Below are 21,629 nucleotides of genomic sequence, written 5' to 3' on the forward strand. Positions count from 1 at the left end.
TTATCTACAATATATGCTCCAGTTTTGTGAAATACATTAATGAAGTCACCCTCCCCCAATATATTCATAGTTTTTAATCCAGGATTTTTACTTTGGAAATTATTGCAAATAAATTCTTCTACATAAATAAAAACATAATTATGCAAAAAGAAGAACATGCATGTTTTGTTATGATGGCAAAATTTTGGAGACAAATAAAATGTTTCAACAGAGTGATGGTAAAATAGATAATAGCACATTAATTTTTCTTTTTTTTTTTTAGCACATTAATTTTGACAAGTAGTATACTTCCAGTAAAAAGGAGGCGTGTTTAAATCTCGAATCAAAACTATATATTCATCATCATTAGCCCTCAGGGAGATTCAAATTAAAACCACATTGAGATATCACCTTACACCAGTTAGAATGGCCAAAATTAACAAAACAGGAAACAACATGTGTTGGAGAGGATGTGGAGAAAGGGGAACCCTCTTACACTGTTGGTGGGAATGCAAGTTGGTGCAGCCTCTTTGGAGAACAGTGTGGAGATTCCTCAAGAAATTAAAAATAGAGCTTCCCTATGACCCTGCAATTGCACTCCTGGGTATTTACCCCAAAGACACAGATGTCGTGAAAAGAAGGGCCATCTGTACCCCAATGTTTATAGCAGCAATGGCCACAGTCGCCAAACTATGGAAAGAACCAAGGTGCCCTTCAACGGATGAATGGATAAGGAAGATGTGGTCCATATACACTATGGAGTATTATGCCTCCATCAGAAAGGACGAATACCCAACTTTTGTAGCAACATGGATGGGACTGGAAGAGATTATGCTGAGTGAAATATGTCAAGCAGAGAGAGTCAATTATCCTATGGTTTCACTTATTTGTGGAGCATAACAAATAGCATGGAGGACAAGGGGCATTAGAGAGGAGTAGGGAATTTGGGTAAATTGGAAGGGGAGGTGAACCATAAGAGACTATGGACTCTGAAAAACAGTCTGAAGGGTTTGAAGTGGCGGGGGGGTGGGAGGTAGGGGTACCAGGTGGTGGGTATTATAGAGGGCACGGATTGCATGGAGCACTGGGTGTGGTGAAAAAATAATGAATAATGTTTTTCTGAAAATAAATAAATTGGAAAAAAAAACCCATATATTCAGTGTGATCACAACAATGTACAAAATAAAATCTGTGAATGTAAAAATGAATAAAAGGAAATACACTAAAATTGGTATCTATGTACTAGGAATACTAGTAATATTTTAAAATTTCAGAACAGCTCTATATTTTGACTTAAAACTCTATAATGACCATAGGTTAGTTTTACCTTGGCTAATTGTACCTTACAGTGCTATTTTTAAGAATAAGTAAAAAAATATATACAAAGGCAATATTCAAACCACAAAACGAGCACAATAATTAAATTTTAATTTAGTAATTATTATGAAATATAACTAATTATATTTTATAATTTTAAACATAATTATTACTTTAATCCTGATTTTGTTATAGCACACTCATTCAAAATCTAGTACAAACAAGTTGTCTACTTCAAGAGCCTTTGAAGATTTAACTCATAAACCACATTCTCTGATCATAGGCACAATTTTTACACACTTGGTTATGTCATTTTCTCTGAGAAAGAAGCAAGAACTATTAGGAATAGGTATCCTGGAGGCAGCAATACTGTAGAGATCATAAAGTTGGGTAGGAGAGGGAAGAACTCTTGGCTAACTTTATAAGGGCATATTATACATTAAGGGAAATTCTCCACTGAGAAGGGTTGAAATTAAGAAAACTTTTAACTTAAAAGAGTAAGCACAAGTTAATTTAAAAAAAAAGCTTAACCTTCACAAAAGGTTTCATTCTTTAGAAGTTTGAAGTAATGAGATATAAGTCAGCATGATCATTTGTTTTTCTGTTTTTAATTAACACAAACCTAAAAGGGAAAAAAAAAAAAAAAAAGACTCTCCTGCTTAGGAATTCAGAATTGATTTCTGAAGCAGTCACCAGGGGACAGATGGAGAGGGAGGTTATATATCTATATATATACACACACATATATGATAATGATAATATCTTTAATGATAATAGCTATAATTATTGAGTACTGAGCATATGTCAGAAGCTCTTTAGATACATTAATTTCTTACTCAAGGTAGATGCTAAGGAGCTCAATAGGAAAATAGGTTTGGAAGAATAGAGAAATAGTGGTTTTGGAGAATATGAGATAAATCTGCACTGAGAAGATCAAAGAAAACAGTGAGAATAAAACGGCTCTGCGTTTAGTCTTGAGGGATTCATCAAAATGCTCATCAAACTACTACTCATTTCAGGACAACCTTTGGAAAATTCACCTGGTGCCCTCTCTAAAAATAGTCGTTTTATGTTGGCATTTAAAACCTTTAATGAACATGCAGGACAAGTACTTTAATCATAGAACTAATCACTGATTTATGTCTCTTCAGTGAAAGAGAAAAGGCTACATGGTTAAAGTTAAATGTGATAGATTGTATTTTCCAAAGATGGCTATAGTGATAGCTTCTATCCCGGGCTCTTCTTACAATGAGACTTCGACAATCTTCCTATCAAGAAACATAGTATATATACTAACCCTTTCCAACCAGTGAGGTTTTATAGTGTTGGTTTTTTTTAAGATTTTATTTATTTATTTGACAGACAGAGATCACAAGGAGGCAGAGGGGCAGTCAGAGAGAGAGAGGAGGAAGAAGGCTCCCTGCTGAGCAGACAGCCCGATGCAGGGCTTGATCCGAGGACCCTGGGATCATGACCTGAGCCGAAGGCAGAGGCTTTAACCCACTGAGCCACCCAGGTGCCCTGTAGCTTTATAGTGTTTCAACCAACAGCCTGTGACAGAAGTAACTTCTGAGACTAGCTCATAGAAAGGCCATAAAACTAGAATATGCATTCTTGAAGACTTTGGCCATATGTAAGCAATCCAGCTGCCCTGAAGCTACATGCTGTGAGGAAACCCAAGCTATAGCCAAGGCAGAGAGACCACATGGAGAGGCCCTGAGATTCTATGAGAAGAAAGCGATGTTGAACTAGCCCCCAGGAGCTTCAGCCCCCCAGAGTCCTAGAGCTAGCCATTGTCTGACTGCAACCACAAGAAAGCACATTGGCCAGAACTGCCCAGATGAGCCCTTCCTGAACTGACCCACAGAAATCATGGAAAGATAGTGAAATGATTGTTGTTGGCTTGAATTAATACATTTTGGGGTGTTTTGATATGCAACAATAATAACTTGAATATTAGATATATATGATGAAGTAATATCTATCCTAAATCTCACTTTTCGAATTATAGTAACAATATGAATTGCCTCAGTATCTCATTACAATAATGTCTTATTTAGTAGGTCTGGAGAAGAGCTTCAGATTCTGCATTTCCAACGCGCTGCCCATGGCCTGTGCTGTTGGTCCACAGTCCACACTCTGCAGAGCAGGATTCTAAATAACAGTTGACATATAGATATTTTACCTTTATCTGGAAGCATTCAGTTTTATTTCTTTCTTGACAGCATGACTGGATAGCTGTTTCATAGCAAGCAGACATGGTCAGAATTGTGGGCCCATACAAAAACGGATGCTTTCGAGACGTTTCATAAATGTACCTGTAAGTCGGCAAATACGTAGTTGTGTAATTTAGAATTCAAGAACATGTGCCAAGATAGTTTCTTCATCCAGTTTTGTGGACCTGAACTTCTAGAATCTCGTGGTAAAAGAGATGGGGTAGTTCGATACATAAACACATCTCACGTTCATGTCACTCTGAACAGATCACTGTGTAGTCAGACGTTCACTGAATGCCCATGAAATGAACAACTGTAACTTCCAGGATGGTGGGGAAAGAAAAAGTAACTAAAATTTGTCCTTTCTACGTAAGAAAGGAAGTTCAGTAGCCCAATCTGAATTATAAACCCACGATTGTGCAGCGGGTGCAGGAAGATAAAATTTAGAAACTATTAGGGGAGAGGATGATCTCCTTTCAAGATCATCCAGAAGTTCTTTCTAGAACTTCTGTCGTTGTTCTCCAAGATGTGCCCCTCAATATTTTGGTCTGAGTCTAAGTCCTCTGTCTTTCTTTTCCTCTCTAGTTCATTCATTCCTCGCACTCATAGAGCCTGACATCAGGTCTACCTTTCACTTATAATACATATCTCCTCCTACTTTTGCAAAGCTTGCTCAAAAGACCCCACAGACCCACATGCAAAAATACTCAACAAGATGACATTACAGGCAAAAACTGGCTCAAGGCTCACAGAAACCCATTTTCTTTTCCTGTGGGCACAGGGACACTCCTTTTCCAGACTCCCTTGCAGTTAGGTTGAGAACATGTAACTGAGCTCTGGATGATGAAATGTCCTGAAAGAATGAATGAATGTCCTCTGCACTACTTTGAGGTGTGGCTATTAATGTCTCTGCACATTTCCTGCTCTTTTTCTGTTTCACAGTGACCTGGGAAACACAGGCTTCAGATAATACAGAGATGGAAACATCTTGCGATCTTGAGTTACCCCTTGGAGGAGAATGTCAGGAGCTGGGGCCAGTTAGAGAGCGATGAGAGGCCAAGTGTCAGAGTAGCCAATGAAAACAAAATGAAAGTAACACTCGAGACTTTGGTCACTTACTGGGATAATATGAGCAAGAGGTTAAACCGGAGACAGTGTCTACTGTCCACCCTCTCCCCCTGTACACTTGCCCGCCAGGGTCCTGACCAGCTGAGGACCCAGGAGAGCACTAGAGACTTGGGGACGGCTTCCTCCTGAGGGCTTCCCAAACAAAAGGCTCCTGTGGTTTCAAGGACCCTGGGGCAGGGTGAAGGAGAGGAGAAAAGGCCAGGAGTGGGAAAGCCCTGAGTGCTGAGCCAAAGTGCACAGAAGTCTGTCAAAGTTTCTCCCTCCATTCCCCCAATTAGGAAGTCTCTGCAGAGGCCCCTGGGCTAGGAATGAAACTATGCACGAAAACATGGTGGGTATCAGGGAAGGACTGAGTCCTTGACTGAAGCTCCTTAGAGACCAACATGTGTTTTGCCCCATTCTGCTGTGGCAAGGGCAGCTTGCCCCACGGAGGCCTGTCATCCATAACTGTTTATTGTCAGGCCTGGAAAAAAAAAAATCATGCCCAGGATTCAACCAGAAGCCAGACTCTTTAAGAGTCGCGGAAGGGAATGACCCAATTTAGACTATGATATGAAAAAGAAATAAATCTTTACTGAACTCAGCCAAAATTTAGGATTTTAGAATTTATTCATAAATTTAGGATTTCCTTATGACCACAGCATAGCTTAGTCCATCCTAATGATAATAGTACTATCCCTAATGCAAGTTTAATATGTAGTGTTTGTAAAGTAGGCCAATATTACCAGCAAAATGGTGACCTCAGAAAATCAGGTTTTCAACACTGAAAAGATAATGGAGGAATTGATAGAATAGGGACTTGGTTCCTGTTTTAACTTTCCCCACCCCCCCTGTTCCTTGGATAATACATACAATACATATCTGTATGCCTGCTCCTTTGGGACCTAACTCCAAGTCCTTTTGGGATCCCAGAGAAGGATACAGGTGCAGAAACCACTGAATTCAAAAGAAAAATGGCTACTATCGCCTTCCCTGGAACAATTAAATTATATCTCATGATGAATAGCCAAGGAAATATTAAAAATATTTTAATAGAAACCCCTTGCACTGCAGAGTCTAAAAGAGAAAATCCCGTCCACAAAGATGACTAGAGTTTCTAGGGTCAATACCCATATGTGACTTCATCTGAAGAGTATTTCTTGCTGCTCTCTGACCAGATAGGGAATGGTGGTGTCATAACGAAAGACAAGAGATTTGCAGGAGACCTGAAGCACTAACCAAACATTAACAGAGACTTTATTTAACAACTGGTGTGTAGCAATCCTGTGGTAACATTTCCTTTCAGTTAAAAGTACAAAATCTTTTCTTGTGGGTGGATGACCACTGAGGTGGTGGCCACTAGAGTTGTTTATCAGAGATTTCCAACTCCCTTCCCTTCAGGCAAATGGTAGGATTGCGCATTCACACCCTACCCCATGAGGTGAGGTATGACAGTGTGACTTGCTGGTTAATGATGTGTGAGAAGATATGACGAATGTTGTTTCTAAACAAGCTTAAGAAGAGTGCGTGATTTACTAGTGTCCCCTTCCCTTGCCATAGTAATCAAAGAAGCAAGGGTTGAGATGGTGTCTTTGTCAACCTAAGTCCCTAAGTCCCTAAGTGACCATGATAAGGAGACCTCCTAGACTACAGTCTATGCTGGACAGATAGCACAAGCGGGAGAAGGAAAAAAAAAAAAAAAAACTTTTGTTATATTGAGCTGCTTAAATTAGAGGTTATTTGCCATCACACTAAAGTTCGCTTATCCTGGGATTATTGCTTTTGCTTTTTAAAAACCTATAAAGGAATAAGATAGAATGGGAAAAAGAAATTTTTAAATTAAAACCTATAAAGGAAAAAATCATCCACAATTGATGGAGGGAAAAGAACAGACCAAATAATGGAACTGAACATCATTCATTAACACGACTTAGAAAAGTAGGTCTGTGCTTCTCAAAAAAAAGCCGCTCTTCATTCTCACCAAGGGGCCCCAAACCCCTGGAACTTTAGTGAGTAGGCTTTTATCGGCAGAGTTTCTCAAGTCCAACTTGTAGAAACGGAACAGAACAACAGAACTGATACTATCAACATACACCTGCCTCCCAACATAAGGCAAAATTCTTGGTCAATATGAAATTTCCCCAAAGTCATTCAATACCTCTGCTCTTTATTGTGTATGCTGAATTAAGAGTTCATTTTTGTGCTACAGTAACAGTTCCCTTAGAAGATATTCAATATGAGCCAATCTAATTTCAAATCTCGAAAGTTTAACTTTGTATAAGGAAAAGCTTTCTGATAATTAGAGCCATTTAAAAAATGGACTATCCCTATTGTAAGGTAACATAGGGTCATGCTTGATTGAAAGTCAGGTTCTATAGTCAGACATACAATAGAAGCTTACAATAATTAAAACTGCTATTAGAGATTCCTTAGATAATCCAAAGGTACAGTAACTATATATATATTTTTTTTAAAGATTTTATTTATTTATTTGACAGACAGAAATCACAAGTAGGCAGAGAGGCAGGCTGAAATAAGGAGGGAGGCAGTCTCCCTGCCAAGCAGAGACCCCAATGTGGGGCTCGATCCAAGGATCCCAGGATCATGACCTGAGCTGAAGGAAAAGGCCCCAACCCACTGAGCCACCCAGGCACCCCAGTAACCATGGTTTTATGTATTTATAGACTATGCTTTCTTTTGAAATATCTGAAAGAGCTGACCTCTCTCCTCCCAGCTCTGATATATGTTACTGTTTCCTTGGTTGAGAATTAAATGAAGTTGTTACCTTATAATTATGAGACAAGTAATGATAAAATGTTTATAGTTGTCTGCATGTAAGTTAAGATTAGCATTTAAAATAACTCCCTAATATTGACTTCATTGTAAATGTTCCCGAAGAGATTAGATTCACTGCCTGAGTATTGGTTAGATTCTATAATCTCTGAATGTTCAGTCGAAACCTGATTTTATAATTCTCCTTTAGAGCAGCAATATAGCAAATAGGTAGCTGGGTCCTATTTCCGTTCCCATTTGGTTGCCCCTGATGTCAGGCAAATTAGAACCTGCCCAATTCCCATCCCTTAGTCCTCTCTTTTCTTTTTTTTTAAGATGTATTTATTTATTTGAGACAGAGAGAGAGAGGGGAAGGGAGAAGGCATGCACATGTGCACGCACACACACACATGCATGTATGCACAAGCAAGGGGGAGGGGCAGAGAGTCTTAAGCAGACTCCACTCTGACCACAGAACCCAACACTGGGCTTGATCTTCAGACCCTGAGATCATGACCTGAGCTGAAACCAAGAGTTGGACTCTTAATCGACTCTGCTAGCAGGTACCCCAGTCCTTTCTACCCAAGTGGTAAGGGCCAATTAATTTCCTCTTGAAGGCTCAGTAATGTCTGGGGCAATTCTGCCCCCACATCGGTGAATGAAAGGCGTTTACATATTTTGCATCAAGTCACCCTCTCTGCTCACTCATCTCTGGTTTAAAGTTTCATGTCTAAAACCTGAAATCAAATCACTACCATGCTCCTTGCCCTCTAGAACCAGCAATCAGATCTTTGCCTTATCCCCATTGTCTGAGCCTGTCTTGATAAGATGGCTAGAATTGCTTTTCTTGAGAACTGAAGCTTTTTGTTTCTCTTCTCATTTCTACCTCTCTAGGCATTGGTTTCCTGCCTCTAAACCTAAGCCGCTTGCTTGCACCTCTTTACAAATAAACCTCTGTGCTCCCCAGGAAAACAAAACAGAAGCTTGCCTACCCATTTGCTATAATGCTATCCACTCCAGATGGGAATTATAGAATCAGAATTTATGAGCAGAAAACTCATCTCTGTCAAATCTGCAGGTGTTACCTCTTCCTATGTTCTCAATGACCGACTCTCTCCATGCCCTATCAGATACCTTCTCTGCTATCCCTTGATGAGTCTCCCAAATGCCAGCCCTTGTCGGAGCTATTACCTGCTCTCTGTCCCCGATACTCTGTTTATTATGCTCTGCTTACTTGCTGAACCTTTCAACATCACTTGCTGCTGGTCTGACTAACCTAACATTAAGGAGATGGGTCCTTAACACTGTCCTAATCGTTTTTTAAGTTTATTTTTATTTTTATTTTTTAATTTTTTTTAATTTTTTAAATTTATTTTCAGCGTAATAGTATTCATTGTTTTTGCACCACACCCAGTGCTCCATGCAATCCGTGCCCTCTCTAATACCCACCACCTGGTACCCCGACCCCCCCCCCCGCCCCTTCAAAACCCTCAGATTGTTTCTCAGAGTCCATAGTCTCTCATGGTTCACCTCCCCTTCCAATTTCCCCCAACTCCCTTCTCCTCTCCATCTCCCCTTGTCCTCCATGCTATTTGTTATGTTCCACAAATAAGTGAAACCATTAAGTTTATTTTTAATTTTTTTTGTCCTAGTCACTTTTAATGTTTCTACACATAGACATTTCCATGTCCTGTCAGGTTCACTGAGATTGTAATTGTCATTCTGAGGGAGCAAAATATATATTGTAGCTCAAATTTTTACCTTAAATTCATGTAATAAAGCATGGTGTTCTTAGAGACCCATATATAAAGATCTGTCTTCAAAATCGGAAAACACTCTTCTGCAGAGCCTATGGCAAGGAGAAATGACTCACCTCTCCTTCACTGACACTTGATTCTCTTCATCCATCTCACAGATCTGCTCAGGATTTAGAATTTGGGATATATCACTGTAACCTGCGTCATCTTTTTTGTATAATAGGAAGCACTTGAGTCTTGCTTTGTTATTTATATTGCAACAGTCAGAAAACTCTTCTTTGTCAGCCTTTCCTTGGTTATTACAAATGTGCTCTAGGAAGGTAGTCATCTGGAGGAGGAAATAATACTTTAAAGGGGAAGCATGTGTGATCTACTTTCCTAGGAAAGTTAAAGAATTATTATCAAGAAAAGGCCACTGAGGACATGCTCTTATAGTCTGTATTTAATAATCCCTGGACATAGTTCTTTTGACCACAAGTTTTTTTAGGTTTTTAAGTCTAAATTCCCACATGCTAGACATGGACCAAATGGAATTTATTGTTCTCTCCTTTCCAAAATAATTGTGATTTCAAATTCATTTTCATACAGCTGTTGAGAGACAGTAAACATAAGCCAAAATTCCAGAGCCTAATGAAATCAAGGTTTTTTGGGTAACTACCCACCAAGAAATAAATGAAGTTTAATTTCCTTGCTCACTATTTGTTTTTAGTTTGGTTTCCATAGGAAGTTATTTTAAGAACTGAACTCTCAGGCAGTGTATATTCAGTGTCAAATGTTCAAATGAAAATGTAATAACTCAGTTAGTTTTCAAGTACCTCGGAGTGGCAGTAAGTGTGTGGGATGCGGTAAACCTCAAATAAAATACATGTCCAGATTTAGGGAATAAAGGCAGGAAAAAGTACATCATTTGAGGTAGAAATAAAAAGGGATCACTATAAAACAACTAAGATTAGTGACTGGCAGAAGCACTTCATTTCCAATGTGTTTCTAGGAACATCTGGGTGGTACAGTCAGTTAAAACATCTGACTCTGGATTTTGGCTCAGGTCATGACCTCAGGATCCTGGGATGGAGCCTCACATGAGATTCCACACTCAGCCAGGAAATCTGCTAGAGGAGTCTGTCTCCCTCTACCTCTGCCCCTTCCCCCACTCTCTCTCTCTCTCTCTCTCTCAAATAAATATATCTTTAAAAATTTAATAAAATGTGTTTCTAATTAGACTCATGGTTTTTCTATGTCTACTAAGAGTCTAGTAAAAGATAGGTAGGTTTAGCCCCAAGAAGAAGGAATAGTAATAATAATAATAAACTTACCAATAAAGAAGAAAACTATTAATTTGTAGTTTAAAATGTTTGGTATGAGACAAGTGATCCAAAAAATATGTAGATTGCACAAATATGTTAGCGTTCATGAATAATTGGTTCATGGTAAGATACACATACTTTATGAGACAGAAGTAATCCCCAAGATTTTTTACTAACTAGGGAAAGAGCCCATAATAATATTCACTTCTTTCTTCTGTCTCAGATACTCTTAGAAACATTTTAAAATTAGTATTCTGGTTTCCAGGAACCTTTATATGAGGATGTCAGACAGTGGTACTCCAGTGGCAGAGGCAGAGCAACCAACCAAAATGAACAAATTGGCCTCTAGGTTGTAATCCATTCTCTTGAGCATTTGGTTCTCTGAGTCTGATCTCCCAGAGATGACATGAAGAATTTGGGCTTATAAACTTACAAAGATTTTATTTTGAGTGTGGTTGATGTCCGTATTGTTGCCTTAAACTCCTCTACCTAATTCTTCAACATCTCACTTCATAACAACACCTTTTGTTTGGAATTTTAGCTTAAAAAAAGAGAGAGAAAGACAGAACATGATTCACCTACCAACTGGTGAGAGCATTCTGATGGTGACCAGTGTGCCTTGAGGATCTTGCACTTGTCTGCAAGATCTACCACTGCTTCGACTATGGTTTGTACCTCTTCAAAAGTTAATTTCTGGAGAAACTGAGCCACCATGATGCTGGTGCTGAAACATAACACTTGTGAGACTGTTAAAGGTGAAATCAAACTCTTCCTACCCCATAGCTAGATCACTGCCCCCTCTCCCTTCCAAAATGATTGCGATTTCAAATTTCAGAGAAGAGAATATTGATAACAGAACTCACATGTCTCTTAAGTTCTCCTGCAGGTAATTCTGGCTATTAATGTGGCGCAAGGCTGAAAAACAAAAAGAGATTTTATTTGCATGAGAAGATATTTTCAAATTTGAAATCACCCTTTATAATTCTGTTATACATATTTATTCACTTAAAAATTTCCACATCTATTTTATTTACCATCAAGAATTAAAATGAATCGCCAGACTATATCTTCACTTGTGTTTCAACTGCCTTCTGTGAATGACTTTCTTCTGTTCAAATATATTGTGTCCTTGAAATCTGTCATTAGCCCACAAATAGTTGCATGTACTTGTGTTGACACACCTGAATTAATTAACATGATTTGGTTATTTAATTCTTTATATTAGAAGTTACTAGCATATCCAAGGAATACTAAGAAAATTAGGGTAATTCATGTAATAAAGCATTGGAAGCAAACATATAATCATTAGCACATTGCCAGGCTTCATTCAACAAAGACAGTATCTCTCGCATTTTGGATTTACTCATCAACTTTATCTTTCTTATCACCTCCACTCACCACACACACACACACACACACACACACACAAGTTCTCTATTGAAAACAGTATCTTCTTAAATTAACCGCTTCTGAAGAACTGAGCAGCTTTCTGTTAAATAAAGAAACCATCATCATATCTGTTACAGGGAAAGGCTTTGGAGCCAGTTACTCTGAGTTCAACTTCTAACTCTGATTCTGAGCGTGGCCTTAGGAAAACAGCTTAAGCTCTCAAAGTTTTAGTTTCTCTACCTAGAAAAAATAAATAAACTCTACCACGATGGATAGTTGCTCGGATTAAATGGAAACATATGAGTGTAGCACTGAACACAGCATCTAGCACCGAATGGGTACTGAAGAATGCAGCTCGTAGTATTATTCTTGCTACTACGAACACAGTTGCTTTATCCAAAATCATTTACCCAGTTTTAAACACAAGTTTGAAATGTATCGTTCCCTCACTAGAGTGGAAATAAGGCTAAAGTGAGATCTTCCTGTGTGCGTTGCCTCAATATATTAGCTCTCTTTCTGCATCCCTTCCACAAACCAATTTCTAGCAATTTCCAATGACTCTGCTGACAGTGATAAGCATTGAGGAAGACAAGCCACTCCCTATATTTTAGTCTACATTTTAGTAGTCATTATGCCTTATGTCCTGGCACAGGGGATGTGTAGATTATAAATAGGTTCCCTACCTGCAGCTAGTAAACTTCTCTGAAGAGTTTGACACTGAACATAGCTGAAGAAAACAAGAAAACATATGGGTCTAAGAGTCTTCATGTTCCAGATGAAACTTTAAAGAAGGTGTTCTATCATCTCAAAGAACTGAAGAATCCTTTTTATACTCTTTTCAAGTAACAACTATTAATAATTAACCTTTTCCTGGTGAATATTTTTTCTGGGCCAGTATGACCCTGATGAAATTGAAAAAATTCATGACAATGGAGAAATATCATTACTGGATGGCATTCATTAATGAATACTGGGTTTTAAAATGAGTCATGTCAATCTACTTGTTTTTCCAAGATTATACCATGTAGGCCTCGTAGTGATCAATAAGCACCTTTGGTACATATCTCATTTGCTGGGAAGGACTGTTGACACGGACAAAGTTCTAAAGTGGCAGGAGGGAAGGTAAACATGTACTGCCACAGATTCAGATAAATGGTTAAAGCGCTGGTCCCAGTGCTGGGCACGTTTTCAAGTCCCTGGAAGGAGTGGGGGAGCATGGGCCTAGGGAGCAGACCCAAGGAAATGGAACATAATCTACTGAGTGTTTATTGTGGGTCTGGTGCCTTATACGACTATATTTAAACAATAGTATTCTTATTTCTTGAATAAGAAATTAAGACTCGGGATCACACTGGGTACGACACTGCCCACCGTACTAGGTAGCCACCTAAAAGGGGCGCCTGGAAGACTCAAGTTCTGGAAAAGGCCAGGAACACCTCATGCAGTCTGCCTAAAGGCCATAAAGCTGCTGACAGCACTGGCGAGGGTGAACCGAGACCAGTGCCCGGGCAGCCTCCTGGCCCAGTAGCTGTATGAGGTTGAGAGCATCATGGAACTCAAGGGCAGACACAAGGACGACATGCAGCTGCTGGACCAGCAGAGACACCAGGATGCAAGTGTGCCGATGAAGCACGTCCAGTGAGAAGTGGGAATTGGCAATGAATTGGGGCCTTTTCTTCTATTGAGTCTAGGAATGAACTTTTTCAATGACCCAGGCCAGGCAATCAGAAATCACATGCAGCTCTTGAGGCGTATTTCTGAGGCAGACCTAGAGGACCTAGATTTGCCCTGCCAAGCCAGGGCCCGTCCATAGAGACCTGAGAAGCCAGCCGAAAACAGCACCTGGGAGCCTCAAGTTCTGGGGAAGCCTGGGAACATACCACGTCGCCTGTCTGTAGGGTACAGGATGGAGGAGTCTGGACTGCTTTGCAAGGGCATGGCTTACTAGGCGGCAGGAATATCCTTTGCTAAGAAACACATGGGAGACTTGACCAATCAGCCTTGCAAGGGCTGATTCCAGCATGCTGACTGTCAGTAAGAGACACTCGGAGTCATGTTTGTTACAGAAGCCTGGGACTTCAGGAACTAGGCAGACCTGAAGTGCTTGGATTGCCCTGCCATGTTGGAAACAGGAAAAAACCGAAAATTTGAACAGACCAATTACCAGTAATGAAATTGAATCAGTAACCACAAACGCCTGAGAAACAGAAGTCCAGGGCCAGATGACGTCACAGGCAAATTCTACCAAACGTTTAAAGAAGGGTTAATATCTATTTGTTTTTGGTTTTCATTTTTTGAGATAATACCTATTTGAAGTACGAGAGCTAGGTTCTTGTTTCACAGAGTTGAAAAATTAATCTCCTGGACAAAGGAGAGTGAGCAAAGCAATCTTATTAAGTAAGGATACAGACAAAGCTCTCAGGAGTAGGAGGATCCCTCCAGGTTTGTCCACGTAGGACTCCACTGACAGGCTTTTATCTAAAATTGACCAGGGAGCTTGTGGCCTTAACATCCTTGTGACGTCTCAGCCTGAGTAAGGTCTGGCGATAACATCTTGAATGGCTTACTTCTACTTTCAGGTCTGGTTATTCTTTGTTGTGCACAATATGACTGCCATAAAAAGACCCCACCTCCAATGCCCAGGGCAAGGTGGTCTGATTTGTACCCTTATCTCTGATTTCACTGTGCCTCAGCATTTCTGGGGTTTTGAGTGAGCCTGACCATATGGCCCCTACCCAGCCCTGCCTGCCCCTTACTCATATTCTCCTCAAACTATTCCAAAAAATAGAAGAAGAGAAACTTTCAAATTTATTCTATGAGGCCAGTATTACACTGATACCAATACCAGATAAAAACACCACAACCATGACAGATTGTGGACTCTGAGAAACAAATAGAGGGTTTCAGAGGGGAAGGGTGTGGGGGATGGGTTGGCCTGGTGGTGGGTATTAAGGAGGGCACATATTGCATATTACGTGTTACACGTAAACAATGGATCTTGGATCACTGCATCAAAAACTAACGATGTGTTGTATGGTGATTAACACAACACGATCAAAATTAAAAAAAAAAACACGATAAAAGAGAACTCTAGGCCAATATCTCTGATGAACATGGATGCCAAAATCATCAACAAAATACTAGCAAACTGAATCTAACAATACATTTTAAAAAATCATACAACACAATCAAGTGGGATTTATTTCCAGGATTTAAGAGTCATTTAATGTTTGCAAATTAATCAACATGATACATCACATTAACAAAAGAAAGGATAAAAGCCATGCAATCATTACAACAAATGCAGAAAAATCACTTGGCAAACTACAACATTCATTTATGATACAATCCCACAACAAAGTAGGTTTGCAGGGAACATACCTCGTTGTAATAAAGGCCTATTATCGGGAAAAAGACAAGGATGTCCACTCTCACCAATAATGAAGCAGGAGACAGAGAAATTAAGAAAACAATCCCATTTACCACTGCACCAAAAATAATAAAATACTTAGAGGAAACCTAACCAAAGAGGTAAAAGACCTATACTCTGAAAACTATAAAATGGTGATGAAACAAATTGAAGATGACACAAAGAAATGGAAAAACATTCCATGCTCATGGATTAGAAGAGCAAATATTGCTAAAATGTCTATACTATGCAAAACAATATATACATTTAAAGTAATCCCTATTAAACAGCATTTTTCACAGAACTAGAACAAACCATCCCAGAATTTGGATGGAACCACAAAGGATCCCAAATAGTCAAAGCAATCTTGAAAAGGAAAAACAAAACTGGAGGTATCACAATTCCAGAATTCAAGTTATATTACACAGCTGTAGTAATCAAGATATGATAAGACTGGCACACAAATAGACACACAGATCAATGGAACATAATAGAAAACTCAGAAATGAAAACCACAATTATGTGGTCAATTAATCTTCTACAAAGGAGGACAGAATATGCAATGGGAAAAGAGTATCCTTGACAAATGGTGTTGGGAAAATTGGACAGCTGTATGCAAAAGAATGAAACTGGACCAGTCTCTTGCACCATACATAAAAATGGACTCAAAATGGATTAAAGACCTAAATATGAGACCTGAAGCCATAAAAATTCTAGAAGAGAGAACAAGCAGTAATTTCTCTAACATCGGCCATAGCAACATTTTTCTAGATATGTCTCCTGAGGCAAGGGAAATAAAAGCAAAAATGAACTATTGGGACTATGTCAAAATAAAACTTCCCTTCATAGTGAAGGAAACAATGAACAAAACTAAAAGGAAACCTACTGAATGGGAGAAGACATTTGCAATGACATACCTGACAAAGAGATAGCATCCAAAATATATAAAGAACTGATAAAACTCAACAACCCAAAAAACAAATAGTCCAATAAAAAATGGGCAGAAGACATAAAGAGACATTTCTCTAAAGAATATATCTAAATAACCAACAGACACATGAAAATATGCTGAATATCACTCATTATTAGGGAAACGCAAATCAAAACTACAATGAGATCTCACCTCACACCTGTTAGAACGGCTAAAATGAAAAACACAAGAACAACAGGTATTGGCAAAAACATGGAGGAAAATGAACTCCTATACACTGCTAGTGGAATGTAAACTGGTACAGCCACTGTGGACAACAGTAGGGAGGTTCCTCAAAAAATTAAGAATAGAACTAAACTGTGATCCACTAATCACACAACTGGGTATTTATCCAAAAAATTCAAAAACACTAATTTGAAGAGATAAATGCATCCCTCTGTTTATTGCAACATTATTTACAATAGCCAAATTATGGAAGCAACCTGAGCGTCCATCAACTGACGAATGGATAAAGAAACATGGTGTACATATATGCAATAGAATATTCTTCAGCCATAAAAAAGAATGAAATCTTGCTACATGAATGGAGCTAGAGTATAATGTTAAGCAAAATAAGTCAGAGAAAACAAATACTGTATGATTTCACTTGTGTGGAATTTAAGAAAGAAAACAAAACAAACAAAGGGAAAGAAAGAGAGAAACCAAGAAACAGACTCTAGGGAACCAGCAGACAGTTATCAGAGCGTGGTGGGGGGCGGATGTGAAACAGGTGAAGGCGATGAAGAGTACAGTCGTCATGACGAGCACGGAGTACTGTACTGAATTGTCGAATCTCTCGATTGTCTCCCAAAACTAATATAATACTGATATAATAATATAAACTAATAGAGTACCACATGTTACCTATATTGGAATTCAAATTTAAAAAGATATTTGAAAAATGATCAATAATGACCAGAAACTCGGGGTCATATAATGTGCTCATGGACTCATGGGTAGAAATCCAGGTTTGACTTTGGAGCCCACAGCGCTCAAGAGCGAGTACAGAAAACTGAGGCGTCAGCATTCCTGAACAGTGTCACTTCCACCTAACACCCAGTTTGGAAGGTAGGGGAAGAAACAGGCACTTACTGATTAAATAAAAAGTCTAAGAAAAACGTGAAAGCCGAAAGTTTTGGAAATGTTTTGGAGATCACTGGTTACTACTTGAACAGTTCCCATCCCGAGTTGCCTTATTTGTATATGGAGGGTTTGGACCAGATAGTATCTAAGACTGACAGTCCATTGTGTGATTGTGCTACCCATATATTCTTATTTCTGGTTTCCTAGACAAAATATATATATATTTTTATTTAATACTAATTAATTAATAATTACTATATATGTATATCAAGTGAGAAAGATTTATCTGCCTGAAAAATAATGATAAATCTGTTCTTGTTTAGCTTTAGGACATGTTGGCTAGGGATAAAGAATATAGATCATGTGTGATGATCTATAACTAGGGTCAACAAATGAAAAATTATCTTTGGCAGGTTTTCATTACTTTTTTAGGTCCTCTAAACAGTGCTAATGCTCAGCAGCTCTTCCGTTGCGCATTCTTAGAGCTGCGTCCTTGAGCTCTTATTCTGAGCCTTATTCAGCCTTACTCTAAAGCCTTACTCGGGACAATTAGAACTGGACCTATTACTCTAGGGATGGCCAACACTTCGGATGAGAGATGCCAGACTGTCACCCACTACAGATCTTACTAAGGGATCACTGCCTCGTTTCACCACTCAGTGCCACAAGAAGGCCACTATTAATTGATTGCAGATGACACTTAAAAAAAAAAAAAGGAACCATTGCATGTGTGCTGAAATAATTCCTCTTTTTATTAAAATAATGGACAAAATTTACATCCTATTTGAATTCTCATCTCAGAGTAAAAGATTCCTGGAAACATAAAATGATGTTAAGTCCTTTATCAGTGACTGAAGGCAGAATTTCAGACCAGAGGAAAAACAAGTAGTGAGGATTATTTAAGCAAAGGCAAGGGGATGGGTTTCCTGGTAAGACTAGAAAAACAGCACAGAACTTGTTCCCTACGAGAGTGAAATCTTTATCCTGACCTTTAAGAGGAAACATGGAAGGTATACAAGACACAGTGATGATGTTTAATGAATATTATTTCACCACAAACCAAATTCTTATCTGAGTCATAGAAACAGAGTTGGAAGGAACCTTAGAAAGACCAGGACTAGATTCCTGGATCCCACAGAAAACCTGGACGGGGATTGCTCATGCCTGTGCAGTTTGACACTCATTGCTGTACCATGAGGCCCACCCCGCTTAGAGTTATCATTAATACTAGAAAATTCTTCTTGCACTGAATTCTGGTATGGTCTAGTCATTGGTTTGAGTTCTAAGCAATACAGAGTGATGTGCCCTCATTCCAAATCCTCTCTTTTAAGGCAAAATACATCTTTTTAATAAACCGTTCCTCCCCTTCCTTTTCCCACATCAAGTTGATTACATGCTTTTTAATAGTTTGTTCTCTGGAATATCAGTAGAGAGTTGTAGGGTAAGTTCCTCTGTGATTATAGAGTCTTATAGTTGAAGGCTATTATTAAGTATCTAGCATTTACCTGAGTGAGTATGCATACTGAGGCCATGGAAAGGGAGGGATGAAGTCACTGGCAGTTCATAAAAGACACTTGAAGAAAGGGTGCTGGGCACCTGGGTGGCACAGTCAGTTAAGCCTCTGCCTTCAGCTCAGGTCATGATCTCAGGGTCCTGAGACTGAGCCCTGCATCGGGTTCTCTGCTCAGCGGGGACTCTGCTTCTCTCTCTCCCTCTGTGCGTGCTCTCTCTCGCTCTCTCTTGCTTCCTCTCAAGTAAATAAATAAAATCATTTTTTTAAAAAGGTATTTATTGTCTCCCTGTACAATATGGAACTGATATCATTTTAACCCAGCAGATTCCTGGGCCTCTTGTTTCGTATCTGTTGTGTCTAGCCCAGTATTGGACACATAGCTGAATCCACTATTAGGTACCAAACTGAATTACCTAACTGGGCGCTGATTCACTTCTGTTTGTTAAACTTACTATCCAATATCTAAGTGAAACTTTCTTCCTGTTCTCCTCATTAATAAATGGAAATGTTTGGCAAAATGGCAAAAGGACAAAATAACTTCCCAAAATAAACATCTATTATCTGCTGGCCATGGCATTGGGTACTTTGTATAGTAATTCAATGCATTTCTCTAAAGCCTTTGTGAGGTGGAGATTATTCTCCCACATTATACAAAGAAATGAAGGTCTCCGATTATAGGGAACTTGTCAGAGGCCGTACAGGAAGTTACCGGCCGCAGGAATTTGATGCCCCACCCCCGCCAGTACTTCCCCTACAACTTCCGCTTAGGTTGTAGTGCCAGTGTGCTCCCACAGCAGGGGACTTCTTCTATCCCTATGACATCATATGTCATTGCTTGTTTACTATCCTTCCCCCTGCCACGGGGAACCATCTCTGATCACCTCATATTTGTATGTGCAGTGTCTGACACACAGTAGGAATCTAATAATAAATATTTGTTGATGAAATAAAGGAAAATCCCAAAGACTACACCATAAATGCTGTGCTAAAAGAACTCTGTGACTATTCCCCTGCATTATCTCTTAAATGGTCATCATCTTCCATTCCAGATTTTGAAGCACTAAAAACTTTGGAAGTTTAGAAAACAGTCAGGATAATCGGGCCACAACCCCATGACCAACCTTCCTTTCCCGCTTCCTAGTTCCCCCAGCTCCCTCTCCCTAGACATCACCGACGAGCACTTACATCTCCAATATTAACAAAAATCCCGGCTTGGAAGAGTAAGACAAAAGAGCCACTGTTGCTGATGCCTTAGGTGCTCCTCCCTCTCTGTGAATGACATCAACATCCACCCTAGGACATCGGGTGTACAGAGGTCAAGAATACTGGTCTGGGATTAGAGGAGTCAAATGCAAACCCTGGTTCTGCCACTTACCAGTTGTATGACATTGAACAGATGACTCTACAAACAGTTCCTGCTTGTAAAATGGGAATTAAAATGAGATCTACTTCAAGGGCACCTGGGCGGCACAGTCAGGTAAGTATCTGACTCCTGGTTTTGGTTCAGGCCATGATCTCGGGGTCATGAGATCAAGCCCCACATTGGGCTCTGTGCTCAGCGGAGTGTCTGCTTGAGGAGTCTCCCTCTCCCTCTCCCTCTGCCCCTCCCACCTGTGCTCACTCTCTCTCTCTCTCAAATAAATAAATAAATAAATATTTTTAAGGTAAGCTATCTACTTCATACAGTTGTTAGGGTTCCATGCATTAAAAAGTACTTTGAATGACGTTTTGTACATTGAAAACATTCAGTGGTAGTGGGGGATGCTGGGAGCAGGAGGGCTGCCTGGCCTTAGCTCCCCATGCCCTGTCCAGCAGCAGCAAGAACAGGCATCTGTGAGGCGTCCGCCCACACCACTGCTGCTGCCCAGCCCCACCTTCCCTGGAGCAGTGTACATCTGCCAAGGAACCCATGATGCTGATGGGACAAATACATCCTGATTGACTGATTTTGTTATCAAGCTGACGCACGACATCAGTCTTTGAGACATAACTTTATGATGTTGTTTATTGCTCGCTACAATAAAATGATTTCAGTAAAGGTTACAGAAGAATCTTTTCACCGCGTTCTTCTCAGAAAACAAGACCCACCGCAGGAAAGATAGGAAGCAGGGAAGTCGGTGTTCCTCTCTTTTCCCCACAACCTGGGAAGCAAAAATAGTATTTAATGCAACACACGAATGTGAAATCGTATAACTTGGGTGATGCGAAGTCATGTATATAGAAAAGTATGGGTGGTAAGGATGTTGTGCTTCTCGTAGACCCAAACCTGGACTACTGTGGTGGTCCAGGCCTCTCTTCTCAGATGCTGAACATCATTTGTTCCTAAAGTTTGTGTACGTGTCTTACCTAAACTGCGGAGAAGAGAGCACCTTTTACATAGTTTTGTGAAATCACAAACATCTCGCTTTTCACTTAGGAACACACTGGTGTGGCAAGACTCTTAGGCCAGGTTACTGAGGCCTCTCTGCCCATCACCAGCCCTCTCCTCCTCCTGTGAATGGAATATTCACAGATTTCCATTGCCTTTCCACTCTGGTCCAGACCGCTGAGTGCGGAAGCAGAGAGGCAGAGGAGAGCCAAAGGGACTCCTCGGAAAGCTGCTTGAACATCAAGAGAAGTGCTGCCACGAAACAGGCCACACAGAGTGGTCGAGACCGAGGGATGGGAGAGGACCCAGACGGGCGCGTGAGGTACAAGGCACGTGGAATGTGCTAGAAACAGACACTGAAGCACCAGAAGGGAAAAGCCCGAGTGACCACACCAGCCACATGTACATTTGGCACTTGACTCAGCGGGGATTACCTTTGTTGGGT

General features: G+C 39.8%; 1 protein-coding gene across 1 annotated transcript in view; it reads right to left on the reverse strand.

Moving 5' to 3' along the window:
* Nucleotides 1-12,609, reverse strand: part of LOC122889388 (alpha-fetoprotein-like) — a 46,888-nt gene extending 34,279 nt beyond the window's left edge. The window contains exons 1-5 of the mRNA XM_044224484.1: nucleotides 12,525-12,609; nucleotides 11,316-11,367; nucleotides 11,035-11,176; nucleotides 9,265-9,476; nucleotides 3,482-3,614 (exon numbers count right to left, since the gene is read on the reverse strand). Coding sequence (XP_044080419.1) covers nucleotides 3,482-3,614; nucleotides 9,265-9,476; nucleotides 11,035-11,176; nucleotides 11,316-11,367; nucleotides 12,525-12,609 — 624 coding nt within the window. The remainder of the gene's footprint in view (nucleotides 1-3,481; nucleotides 3,615-9,264; nucleotides 9,477-11,034; nucleotides 11,177-11,315; nucleotides 11,368-12,524) is intronic.
* Nucleotides 12,610-21,629: the final 9,020 nt, after the last annotated feature.

The sequence above is a fragment of the Neovison vison genome, chromosome 11, assembly GCF_020171115.1.
Source record: "Neovison vison isolate M4711 chromosome 11, ASM_NN_V1, whole genome shotgun sequence".
NCBI lineage: Eukaryota > Metazoa > Chordata > Mammalia > Carnivora > Mustelidae > Neogale > Neogale vison.